General features: G+C 45.9%; 1 protein-coding gene across 1 annotated transcript in view; it reads left to right on the top strand.

Moving 5' to 3' along the window:
- Nucleotides 1-1072: 1072 nt before the first annotated feature.
- The window catches only part of LOC126535561 (uncharacterized), a 59517-nt gene continuing 47045 nt past the window's right edge, over nt 1073-13544 (top strand). The window contains exon 1 of the mRNA XM_050182388.3: nt 1073-1322. Within this exon, the coding sequence (XP_050038345.1) occupies nt 1098-1322 (225 nt within the window). The 5' untranslated portion in view covers nt 1073-1097. The remainder of the gene's footprint in view (nt 1323-13544) is intronic.

Here is a 13544-nt window from a genome sequence, read left to right as displayed (position 1 = left end):
GTTCTCACGCTGTGTTCATGCTACCTGATCAGCTTTGTCATTTCCATCTATTCAAATGTGAAATGGGATCGCTATAAACTTCAGCTTGAAGTCTTCCTTGTTGAAGCCTTTCACAAATGAGAGTGAATTGTGTGGGAACTTATCTAATGGCAAATGGCGATATAGTTGTTTCAATGCCGACTCCGAGTCCGTAAGGATTAAGAAGTCTTGTATAGGCAGAGTCTTGCGCATTCGTAAGGCAGCAGCTATTGCCGCCCGCTCAACAACCGTTCATGAGACCAAACAGTCGAGCTGGCAAGACGATGCAGACCACAGCAGGACCATTTTTATAGACCCAGGTGTAAACACACACACACGTAATTCTTGTAATTAGCTGTCAATAAATCCAGAATGAGGGACTCTGCTTCTCTAGCCGAAATAGTGTCGTTTTGATGCAGTCTCGGTGTGATAAGCATAGGCCATATCTTCGAATGCCCCTGGCAAATCTATGTTTTTGCCAGTTTAGGACGTATCAGATTCTTGCGCCGAATGAAGTCTCATAGAGAGATACTGTTACTATTGTAGGCCTTATTTATACTTCAGTGTTTCTACAACATACAGCGAAGGTTTTGTAAAGCAAGCCTAGCAGCGTGTGATTTTTCGCATACGTTTCTGGAACTTACTGGAAAGAGGCACTTCGTAAGTAGGAATTATTTTTTTCGTAGCTGAAAATCGCTTTTCGGTTTAAATATTAAAACTCTCATGTGTTGTAGGCATGAAATTACGATGTAAGGCTAGTTGGTGGATAACTGTCAATGTTTGTGGCGCAGAATGTTAGAGGTGGGGCATGGACAGAAAAGCTGCCAAGTTCGCAAAATATTTTTCACGACATAAAATCAGGGCGCCGGATTAACTTCACCACATATTCTAGGGAGTTATTAGGTTTGTCTGGGAGGTACATTTATGAGTTCTGAAAGCGTATTCAACCAATAATATCGCAGTTTTAGTGATTATTGTGCCAGGAAGCCCGCAAGTCTACATCGAAGTCGCGTGCATCGGCGCTCCGCGCCCCAGGATGCAGTCGCCGCTGCTCCTCATTGGGCGAGGGGCGCGGGTCGATGACGGCCAGCCTCCCCGACTCCATGGACGGCGTCCGGCTGCTGCTGCTGCTCTTCGCGGCGGCGGCCTTCGCCGCGCCGCGTCTGCGCGCCGTCGATCCCGAGGAGCCCGACGCTCTGCTCAAGTTCGCGCTCACCGAGCTGCAGCGCGTCAAGGTGGAGAACCGCGAGATGGACGACTGCCACGGGCTCGAGCTCGCTTCCATCGACACCCGCGACGAGAAGGTGGGTGCTGCTGCACCTCACTTGGGAGAAACTGTGTTACCGGGCTGGCTGCAAACAGCAGCGCGTTTTAACCGGCGCTTCTTCTTCCCCTCCTTTGTTTACAGTGGAGCCCATTGCTCGCACCCGGTGCGATAACCTTCGCAAAGCCTTTTAGCTGGCTTATAACACGGCAAAGTCAGTGAACAGCATGGACAAAGGGCGTTGTATGTGTTCTGCGCGTCCGCCATGCGAGCGGCTCCATTCGCGTCAAAACCTTTTCTCAAGTGTGATGAAATCCCACATGCGTATTTCGGCACAGCATAAAGGCTGCACACAAACCGTAACGACGCATTTCTCAGGACTCTGAATCGTCAGCATCATTTTGTTTGTTTTTTAGTTCCGGATGGCTTTTGCAGGTCGAGGCAGGAGTGCCTGCATAATGTGAGAAGAATGCATACTTTCCCTTCGAGGGAGCAAACAGAGTAACCCTTTCCAAGGAGCTACGTCATAAACGGTGGTCATCGAATGGTGTTGACGCGGTGTAACTTTCCTGTCAAAAACAAAGACGTAGAAGATTGCTCAGAACCTCAAGCCACGAAAAAAAAATGAAAGCCGACGCATGACATTATAAGTGCGTCTGAAGCCCAGAAAAAAGGATTAGCAAGTGGTTGAGTGTAACACGTTTTGGAGAAGGACGTTACATTCTTGGGAAGTACGATAAACGATATCAGGGGTTTCTTGTCTGTGGCATTAAAATTGTTTTATGTTTATCGCTTGTCTGTTGCGACTTATTATATTACATGTAAGTGTCCAATTTCATTTTATTCAAGTTGCTAACGACGTTCAAAAGCATAGCATCTGTAAGAAGAGTAATCTGGGGCGAGCTTTTGGTGTGTGGCCGTGACTGAGGTTTCCCTATTGTACTCGTATGTCTAGCCGCGACTGAGATTTGCTTATTGTACTTGTACGTATAAGAAATAGGATCTTTCGACTCTTTCGTTCTCCGGTAAAACCCGGCAGTTTACGATTTTCGCACTACGACAAAATTTCATGACAATTGAATTAAACCCGATTTCTCAACGCAGCTTCGCCCTTTCGCAAACAGTGTGCAGCTGTTACATGTGTAAGAAACACTGCCTGCCTTGTGTGATCAAGGGGCCAAGACGTATAAGAAAATTATTATCAAAATAATAATGTGGGATATATGCTTCATTTTCACTAGGATTCAAGCAGAAACCGTGATATGTATTACGTTCAGCGCCTGCCGGCCTTAAGTGAAGAAAAGTTGGTCGCCCTTTTGTTAGCCGCGGTTGCAGGAACACGGAAACGGCGCATCCCATCGCGTCTTGCGCACGTCGCAAATATCCAAACGACATTAATTCGCTAGGAAGAATATGCAGCGCTTACGTTACTCTGCACTTAAATGAAACATTCGTGTCCGAAAATGCATAATTGCCTATGTTAACGGTTTCATAAAACACCAGCAATATTCCGAACTTTGGACGGCCACACAACAAAAACCCCGATATCTCCCTAGTTTCTGCCTTTTAACAAGACGCGACTTTCTAACGTATGCTTTCTCTGTGGTCGTTTCTTCGCACAGGTATAAAACTGGTAATTACGCACAAGAACATGATGAACAATACGGACATTAGACTAGCCAGTGAATTTATATATCTTGGAAAAACTATTGATTCCATGGTTATCTATAAAGTGCATATCCAGTAGGTTTCCTCAGCGGCAATGAAAATTTATGGCTGCTAAAGCACCGCCTTAAAGATTTCAAAAGTGCCACCAAAATAACGGCGACCAAACACAGTAATTGGGCCACTCAATTGCCGAATGCACGGATGCCGGCCGGTCGGAACTGTGACCGCCTGCGCTCTGCAGCTTCTGCTGGGCCCCAGGCGCCAGCAGCGGTCCTCCGAATTTCTAACATAAAACCCGCAAATGAAGAACCCTATTTTATAAATAAGCCGAAGCGCTTTTCCTTTCGTACGCTGACGCAAAGTGCACGTGACCACACGTACTTATTGTGCTGGTTCGCCAACATGGCAGCTAGGATGGCATCGTGTTCACTGCAGCAGCTAACCTGCATAAATGCTATGGCGACACGGTCGGACCGCTGCTGGCGCCTGGGGCCCAGCAGAAGCTGCAGAGCGCAGGCGGTCGCAGTTGCGACCGGCCGGCATCCGTGCATTCGGCAATTGAGTGGCCCTATCGTCGTCCTTTCCTTGTCTTTTGAGCTTTTACATATACGTTGCAATGAACGAACTAGCCCGGCAGGGAACCATTCTGATCATTTTAAATTTCTTTGCATTTTCATGTAAACAATTATCGTCGTCAGGGAGATGTGATACTTGGTGGTATTTCCCATCAAGTTGATCTGCCAATCATCAACATCATCAGTTATTGTCCCTTAAGGACCCCTTTCATGGTACTACATAATGAGGGGGGGGGGCAAATGCCTCAATAAACACTATGGTCATTATTATACAATAGTGGGGGACAGAACTTGCGCATTAGCAAGTAAGAGCTTGCCACCTTGTTTCTGTTCTTGCCGTCATGGTTGTGATGAGTAGAAAACAAACAAGTGGAGACACAACGTGGTACTTCTCGGTTTGTAGTAAAATGGCCTTAAAAGCAAGTAAGCTTGTATGTCACATTTCAGCATTCCTCTTTGGTGTAATACAAAACTGCAGACTGCTGATTTCCTGTATAGGACTCACACCTCTTCATCTGGTAAACTTCCAAACATTTCATGGTGAGGCTCGAACTTGAAGAGGACCTGTTGTCATTGTAGCAACTGTTGAGCTTCCTATGGCTCGGCGTGGGCAGATTGCCGACTAGTAATCTCTCCTTTCTCGGTCTTCCTCAAAAGAGAAACGATGAGGCTGTGACAAACATGGTACCAAAAACGACGAAACAAAAGTTAGTCCAGTAAAGGAACAAAGCACGGTTCCTGATGAAGTTTTCAGAAACATACCCTGTGAAAATTCTGACTCTTGTTGTTACTTACAGTGGCGGCCCACTCAATGTTGACGTGCACGTCCTGAAATATTAGACTTAAAAGGATTGAACAAGTATGCGAAGCGTCTTGGAGGCTGAAATTCAACAAAAAAACAGAGTCTCGATTACAATTGTGGAAGCATGGGTGAGTTTGTTATTCATGTCTGAATAAGAACAGGGCACACAATGCTCCATGACAGAAAAACACACGCGCAACACTGTTTTGCGTCTGTATTTCTTTCAATAGTGTCCTGGTGTGTGTTGTGCTTAGTCATGCCTCGTTTACATGACAATTGTTTCTGCGAAGTACTAGTAATAAACAGAGTGAGCAAAACGAGAACAAGATGAAAGCAGGAGCCACAGTTTCGACAAGTGGGCTTGTCTTCTTCGAGGCGACATATGTTTCCCTCGCCACAGTGTATATAGGTGGGGTTCATCTAAAGGGCAGAGGGTGTAAGCGGGGCGGGAGCAGAAACGAGCAAAGCTGTGTTAGCGGCGAGGGTGTCGAATTGAGGATATAGGAGTGCTGTGCACAAGGCCAGTGACACGGCCGTCTGGCAATCACGTGTCGACGGTCGTGTGTCAGCCGGCGTGTCCAGGCGTGCACAGTAGCCTTCTATTACCTGTTTCGCTGGTGTTCGTGGGCTATCACGTCTTTGAGAGATATAATAGAACGAGCGCCAGAAGCCGGTGTTCGTGAACAAATAAACGAAAGAAGCTCCTGAAATGCAAAAAAAAAACAAATAAATAGAGGGAAAAGAAAAAAGCGACAAGAAAACAAAAATAAGGAAAAAAAATCACTAAGAAACCAAACTAAGTATATCGCCCATAGCTTGAAATTTAGCATAGCGAATAGAACGCCATTGATGCGCCGGCTGACACACGGCCGTTCACACGTGATTAACAGATGGTCGTGCCACTGGCCTTGTGCACAGCCCTCCTACATTCTCAATTCGACTACCTCGCCGTTAACACACCTTCGCTGGTTGCCGCTTCCACCCGCCTTACGCCCTATCTCCCTTTAACATGAACTCCACCTATGTACTGTATCCTGTGGCGAGGAAAGCATATCTCGCCTTGAAGAAAAGTCAACTTGTCGGAACGTTGGCTCCTGATTCACCTTGTTCTCGTTTTGCTCATCATCTTGAATTTCCATCTCCCGCATTCCCCGTGTTTTCCCTAGTAATAAGCAAAATCATTTTATTACGTTTGAAATGCAATTATACGAAATGTGTCAGCAGTAGTACGTTTGACACTAATGTGCAGTGAATTTATCGCGGTGGATCATTTATACAGAAACAGCCAATACTGTTTGTTATTTATGCTCGACTAAATGTTCTAAATTTTAGAAACTTGGCGAAATAACGAGCTCCTCGTTTCCATTGCCACTGAAGAGCAATAACCACATAATTATTATTAATGCCAAAACTCTGTGTGTCCCATTACGCGAAAATTGGGCGTAGTCGTCAGCGTTTTGAGCGAGCGATGCTAGCAAAATGGCCGACGGCGCAAAGAGTGAAAACACGTAAAAAAGCTCGGATTGACCTAGAATTTCTCAGGTTCCTGCAAACCAAGTAAATTAATACGTTTGCGAAGAAAATTTATTTCTTTGTGGGAATAGAACCGACGCCGCCGGGGTGCGAGACGAGCATGTGACTAAAGGTGAACCTAGTGCGTGCATCATTGCACACGAGACCTCGCAGTCATTTTGCTGTTTAAATGCGTGGCCTAGTGCATGCGTCAATGGCACGTGACGGCGCAGCCAATGGGGAGGGGGTGTCGCCATGCCATGAGCGTGTCGGGAGCTCGGTTTAGCGGGGGCAAAGAATACACGTTTGGACACCTTGAGAACGGAGTGGACTGACTTTATTCAAAAGTAAAAGCAGGTTTGCCAAGTATCAGCGCTAGCGCCACAGTCGGGGGCAGCCACCTCGGTTCAAAGAAAGAGCAGGGACCAGTGACACCCACGGCGACGCACGGCGAAATCATTGACAGTCGTTTCAAGGGCGCCCCCCCCCCTCCCCAGAATGCCGGAAGCTGAGGTCAGAGTGGAAAAAGGAATCAAGAGTTAATGTGCAAGATAGGCTGGTTTCACGCGGTGACACAACACTGTCTCTTCTTTGCTCCAAACGTTAGTCTTAAAGGCAAAACTACACGAAAGGGCCCTTCAAAGGAAGGGTCAATGGCGGCTTGATAGAGTCGCACAGCAGAAAGACGTGCATGGTTGTGTCCATTGTAGGGAAACTAAAAACAGGCTACCGGCGAGCGCTACGTGGAGGTGTAGGTCAAAGCTGGTCGAGCCAGGAATCTAGCCTCTCTTAGTGCTGTGCGGCCGCTGACGGACTGCCTTTATGAGTGCCGAAAAACTGGGATCGAACGCGTATTGGTGACCCATAGAGGATCTCGGCTGTGCTGACTGGAAGAAATCCTTGGCTGTTGCTCGCAGCCCCTGTAGCACAAGCGGTAGCCTTTCCATCCAGTGCTATCTGTGGACAGCGGCGGTCAATGACGCCTTCAGCTGTGGGTGGAGACGCTTGACCATGCCATTGCTCTGTGGGTGGTAAGCGGTGGTACTTGAAGGCGCGTGCCGAGCAGCCTCGCCAGGGCAGACAAAAGCGAGCTTTGCAATTGTCGGCTTCGGTCAGCAGTTATGCGCGAAGGACAACCGTACCGCGGCACCCACGTAGCAGCAAATGCTTCCACCACTGTTTTGGCGGTGATGTAGAGGCGTCGCCTTACCTTGAGTACCGGTTGACACACTTGAGAACGTAGCTGAAACCGTGGCAGGGCGCAACCACCAAGTCTAAATGCACGTGATCAAAATGGCTCTCTGGGGGCACCGCTGAGCGCGTGTGCCGGGTCACTTTCACGGATTGACAGGCTTGGCAGCTTCTTGCCCAGCTTCGAACATCTTTGTTGATCCCTGGTAAGACGAAGCGGGCTGTGATAAGCCTTTGTGTCACTATGATTCCGGGGCTTAGCCCGTGCAGTGAGTACAATATTGGCCGCCGAAGCTGATGGGGCACGAACGGGCGCTGCCTGCGATATGTCGCACGTGACCTACGTTGTTGTTTAGGGAAGCAGTACCTCCGCAAGCCAGAGCGACGAGCCCTTTTCGGAAACTGGCGCAGCTCGTTTAGCTGGGCGGAGGCTCGGAAATGCACAGGGCTAGCGCCGATGCGCGACGGTGCCTCATTTTCTGTCTCACGAATATGGTGGATGTTCGTAGAAAATTCGGAGATAAAGAAGAGTTGGTGAAGCTCACATTCGGAGCACGAGGAACTGTTCTTGGAAATGATGGTTAATGGCTTGCGGTCGGACAGAATGTAAAAGCTACAGCCTTTAAGAAAAAATCGGTAATGCTTGAAAGCGCAATAGTTAGCCAACATCCAGCTCCCAAAGGTGCTGTAGCGAGCTTCTGTAGGTTTGAGGCGCTTTGAGAAGAAACTCAGCGTCCTCCAGCCTATACCATCGTGCTGCTGCAGTACTGCACCGACCGGCGTGTTCGACGCGTCTACAATAAGGCGACTTGGCGCGTCGGGCAACAGATGTGTCAGTGACACGGTAGTCGCCAACCGCGTTTCGGTTTTCTGGGAGGAGTAGTCGTGCTCCGAAGACCAGTGCAAGGTAGGCTTTTTTTTTTTTTTAGTTGTAACGCAGCAGGTCGGTAAGCGGTTAAAGAACATGCGCACAGGATGATATGCGTTCATCAAATCGATCCTCCTGAATATTTTGATTGCTGCGAGACGGGTGACGAAGTTATGTGTGTGGGGAAGGGGACATTGGATCCGGAATAGTGACGGCTTTCGAAACTCGGTAATCACCACAAGGCCGCCACTGTCCTGCTTTGGAACCAGATGGAGAGGTAAAGACCGATTGCTGGAGGAAGAACGGATAAAGCCGAGACAAAGCACGAGTTGAAACTCATGACGGCGATTTCCAACCTCCGTCCAGCGAGCCTCCGTGGCCTCGCGGTGACCGGTGGTGGTGATATGATGCGCCACTTTGTGTTGCAGACAGAGACTTGTCACAATCTGTTCACGTCACATGCGATATATCCGGAGATTCACCCTGATGACGCGTGCCCTGCTTGCGGGGATAGGTCAACATTTTCACACATGCTAATACGTGTTCTGCTGGACTGAAAAATAAGTTAATCAATCAATTTATCTATGTATATTTATGACCACTGCATACAGGTGGCTATGTTTGCATCCCTAATAACGAATGTTGTAGATTATTACAAGGGTTTTCTTTTCTTCCATGAGTCCTTAGCATTGCTTACTGGAAAGAGAAGCAATACTAAGACATATTAATCACATGCATTTCGCACGCCTTTGATAAAAGGCTGCCGAAGAGGTCACTGAAGTGTGCAGGTTTTTTCAGGGTGAGAAAGCACGCAAGGCAATTTGAAGCGAGGTCAACATAACATAATTATTTTCTAGGCACAGGCTACCAATCGATTAAACTATCTGTCAGCCGACTACCTGTATCTCTTTAAAAATATAAGAATATTTGCACCATGCATATTTAAGAGGAAGCTTTAACTCGGGCCCAAATCCGACGCGGCTTATTCAAATACATGTAAAACGCAAAAACGTTTTTCTGCGATGACCCCTGGACCGATTTTAATAAAATTTGTTGCACTTGAGAGAGAAAGTTAAATTATAGTGACTGTTGAAAGCAGAATTTCGATTTAGGTTCTGAATTTTCTTGAAACGGTTTTCAAATATTCGACCGTTTGGAAAAAATAGAAGCACGCAGTTTACAAATTCATAGGTCTGCATCAAGAACAGATATTGCGGTTCTGTAGGCGGCATCCATTTGATCATTGAAAGCGGACAAATTCAATGTGTCATTTTAGATCTTACGGGAAGTAGTTAGGTTGGTTGCAAGGGTTCTGCACAAGCTATATTTCCATGTTACAACTTTTTTATAGATTCATGTGTCACATATCGATTCTGTCCGCTTTAGATGTAGTATTAGGCTCAATTCACAGAATTGTATTATCACTTTTTGTTGTTTAGTTACAGAGTTGTAAACTGGACAGTCTCGTTTTTTGAAAATTTTTGATTTTTGCCAATTTTTAGTAAAAAATTGACAACCTAACTCAAAAATCCGAAACTAACAGCCACTAGATTTTAAGTTTTTCTTTTAAATGCAACAAACGCCGTCAAATTTCGCGCAGTGGTTGCCGAGAGAAACGAGTTCTCCTTTTACATGTATTTAGATAGGAGCATCCGAGCTAAAGCTTCCTCTTAAGCATATTCTCTCTGTGCATGGTATTTAACGTGGAAATTAGTTCACCGACTTTCACGATGCGCCCTAATGCGAAATTTGAGCCCAGCTCTATGCGTATTTTCATTTCGCGATATACTGAGGCAAAAAGTTTGAGACAGACATGTAGCAGAGACGGCAATGGTCGAAAATCTTGTCTGCGAGTCACGCGCATCAGCTTTTATATATGACTAGTCGCAGGTACCATGGTAAGCGCCAGTGCCACTTGGCATCCAGAAAGTACTACCCAATTCGCGTTGCACAAACAATCAGATTACAAAACTGTCTCAAACCATGACAATTGTAACAAGCGCGAATGAGACTAAACCAAGCAAACCAAGGAAGCGCGAGCGAGAGCTGACGCAAGCAGACGGCAGTACGAAGCTAGAGGTCCGGCTGAAACCAGATACCAGTACGCATCTAGCGCTCACGTGGTTCCGCATGAAACCAGTTTCTCGCGTCCACACCCCCGAAGTAGCCACCCCGCCGTTCGGGGCTCACATCTTTTCTTTTCGTCTGCCACTCCGCGTTCGCTCCTTCATCTTTTGCTCTTGTGCTCGTTGGCTCGTTTACACCAAGCCCCACGTCGGTGCTTGCCGCAGGAACGGGCGCCTAAAGCCCCAACCACTGGCACGCGCCGAAAGCTTCGGCGCGCGCTGGCAAGCGAATGCGTCGCTTCGCTTCGGCTGGAGGGAAAGGGCGCGCAACCACTGGAGAAAAGCTCCGACGCGCGCCGAAGCTCGCTCCTCGGCTGCGGCGCACTGTTGCTGGACTACTCCGTCTTCATCCGTCAAAGTCCGGCCTAAAACAGCTTGCTGTAAACTAAGCTCGAAACAATAAGTTATTGATCTGTATGTGCTTTTAGATATTAAAAACACGTTTGAATAATGAATATACACCTGCCGCAACAGTTTGTTTTTATTTTTGAAGTAACAATAGTGTATAAAATATCGACATCAGCGCTCGCGCGTCGTCTGTCTGCAAGATCGCTTTGCAAACACCTGCACGACGATGCCATATATCAAAAACTGTTGCACCATTTCATTTTTTGGTAGCTTATTGCACAGCCAACTATGTAAGAATTAGGCGTGCAATGTGTAACTGAAAAAAATCTGTGTTGGAAATATTGCCACGTAGTAGTGACGGTAAATGAATAGTGCCGGCTCAATCGCAACGATAGCGGCGAGCAATGTCGGTAATCGTAGAAAATCTCATCTGCGGGTCAAGCGCGTCGGTTTGCATACGGCAGTCGTCGAAAGTTACAGCCTATTCGCTGGTGTCCGCGTGCCTTCCAGAAACTACAACACAATTCGTGTCGCGTATGCAATCAGATTAGCAAGGTTCGTCGACAACAGACAGAACCATCGATAACATTCGCGAAACTTCCGATACGTTCAGGTGCATCCTGCGCCGAGCGATAACGTTTAACATTTTTTATTTATTTATTTATTTATTTAAGATACTTTCAGGGCCCGAAGGCATTACAGAAAGGAGTGGGTGAACATAACAAAACATTTGTGCAATATACAAAGACAGATTCAACGTGGCGTTTCATGAATGCTGGTTTTGAAGGTGTCGGTATCCAGGATGGCTGCAACGGTGGCGGGAAGGTGGTTCCAATCTTTGCTTGTGCTAGGGATGAATGCATTACTACAAAGTTTAGTACGTGAAGACGGCACACCAACTTTGAAACTATGGTCAGAGCGAGATGATATGTATGACGGTTGGGTGATAAGCTGTTCTTTCAACAAAGGGTTGTGGTGGTAGATTTTATGGAATAGCGAAAGGCGGAAGCATCTACGACGGAAAGAAAGTTCTGGCAAGTTAAGTGTTGTCTTCATTGAGGTAACGCTAGCATGTCGGGAGTAGTTTGATAAGATGAAACGCGCTGCACGATTTTGAATGGCTTCTATGCTGTTTATGAGTGTAATGTTAGCCGGGTCCCAAATGGCGCATGCGTATTCTAGTTTGGAGCGAACTAATGTTTTGTAGAGAGTTAGTTTGAGTGACGATGGTGCGAATGAGAAGTTTCGGCGCAAATAGCCCAACATGCGATTGGCATTGCTACATATAATGTCGACATGCATGTGCCAGGAAAGGTTGCTGGTGATGTTTAGTCCAAGGTATTTGTACGACGAGACAACTGAGAGAGGGCTATTATTCAGGAAATATGTATGCAGATTAGTAGTATTAGTACGCTGTGATACCCGCATGCATTTACATTTGCTTAAGTTAAGCTTCATAGACCACTTGTTACACCATAGCAGAACGTTATTAATGTCGTCTTGGAGTTTACGAGAATCATTGAGGTCAGTAATTTTATGATATATAACGCAGTCATCAGCAAAAAGTCTAATAGTAGAAAATTTCACACAGGAAGCAAGATCATTAATATAGATTAGAAAAAGTAGAGGACCGAGAACCGACCCTTGCGGCACGCCTGACGTTACCGCGAGGGGCGCAGACGACGAATTGTTAGCGATTACGTATTGTGTTCTATCAGCAAGAAAGTTTTTAATCCAGTCCAGTACTAGCGGGTCAATGTTAAGAAGACTAAGTTTATAGATTAGTAGGTTATGGGATACGGTATCGAAGGCTTTAGCAAAATCGATAAAGATGCAATCGGTGTCAAATCCTAAGTCGGTGTTAGAAAAGAGGTCGTTAGTAAAGCAAGCTAGTTGCGTTTCGCAGGAGAAGGATTTCCTAAAGCCATGCTGACTGTTGTTAAAAAAGGAGTTCGTCTCAAGAAAATCAACTATGTGGGAATATATTATGTGCTCCAGAATCTTACAGGGAATGCTGGTTAGTGATATGGGACGGTAGTTTTCGGGACAATGTGTGTTACCTGATTTGTGAACAGGAACCACCTTCCCCACCTTCCAGTCGCTTGGTAGTGATGAGCAGTGTAATGATTGTTGGAATATCCTAGAAAGAATAATTGATGAATACAGTTCAGTACACTTTAGTATTTTTGAATTAATTTCATCTGAACCCGCCGATGAAGATATTTTCAAATTACCGATTAGTTTTCTAATGCCCACCCAGTCTATAAGAATTGAATCCATAGGGGTATCATAAACTGTCGTTGGAGGCGGCAAAAGCATAGGTGCAGCGTCATGAAAAAAGGAAGCAAAGATATTATTAAAAATTGTGCAACACTGATCACTTTGAACAGGGGTGTTAGACTGGGACAATTGTATTGCGGCTGGTGTATTACCACGAACAACATTCCAGAATTTACGTGGGTTGACATGTAAGTATGATGGTAATGTAATGTTGAAAAATGTTTGCTTAGCTTGGGAAATAGCGCTACAATATTCATCGTTGATGCGGTGATATTCGGACCAACGAATCGGGTTGTTAGAGTTTTTTGCGGAACGAAATAACCGTTTTTTCTTGTTCCGAAGACGGCGCAAGGCGGCCGTAAACCAAGGCGACTGGGGATTACAGTGTACTTTTCGTTGCGGAACATATTTTCGAATTAGGAATAACAGTTTGCATTTATAAAGGGTCCAGTTTTCTTCAAGTGTTCGTTGGTCGAAATCGGGCATCACTGCATCCATAAAATGCTCCATTTCTTGCGTAATTGCGGGAATATCAGCTTTGGAATAATCGCGAATTGTCTTAACCTTCTTTGTGTAAGAAAAGCGTGTTTTTAAATCAAACTGCAGCAATGATTGATCACTTATCCCAGGAAGATAAGTTAAGGAGGAAACTAAGTCGGGGGTAGTAGTCAGCACTAGGTCAAGTGTGTTAGAAGATGTTGGAGTGACTCGTGTTGGTCTGTGGACCAGCTGTGTTAAGTTGAAGTCAAAGCACAAATTTAAGAATTCAATGGACTCAGCTGAAGTACGTTTAAAATTAACACAGTCAGTCTCCCATACTATATCTGGAAAATTAAAGTCCCCCAAAATAAATAACGGAGAGTTGGGAAACCTAACAATCAATTTGTTAAGG

This window comes from Dermacentor andersoni, chromosome 7, assembly GCF_023375885.2.
Source record: "Dermacentor andersoni chromosome 7, qqDerAnde1_hic_scaffold, whole genome shotgun sequence".
In the NCBI taxonomy this organism is placed as follows: Eukaryota; Metazoa; Arthropoda; class Arachnida; order Ixodida; family Ixodidae; genus Dermacentor; species Dermacentor andersoni.
The sequence above is the reverse complement of the archived record's forward strand: the minus strand, read 5'-3'. Positions and strand labels throughout refer to the sequence as shown.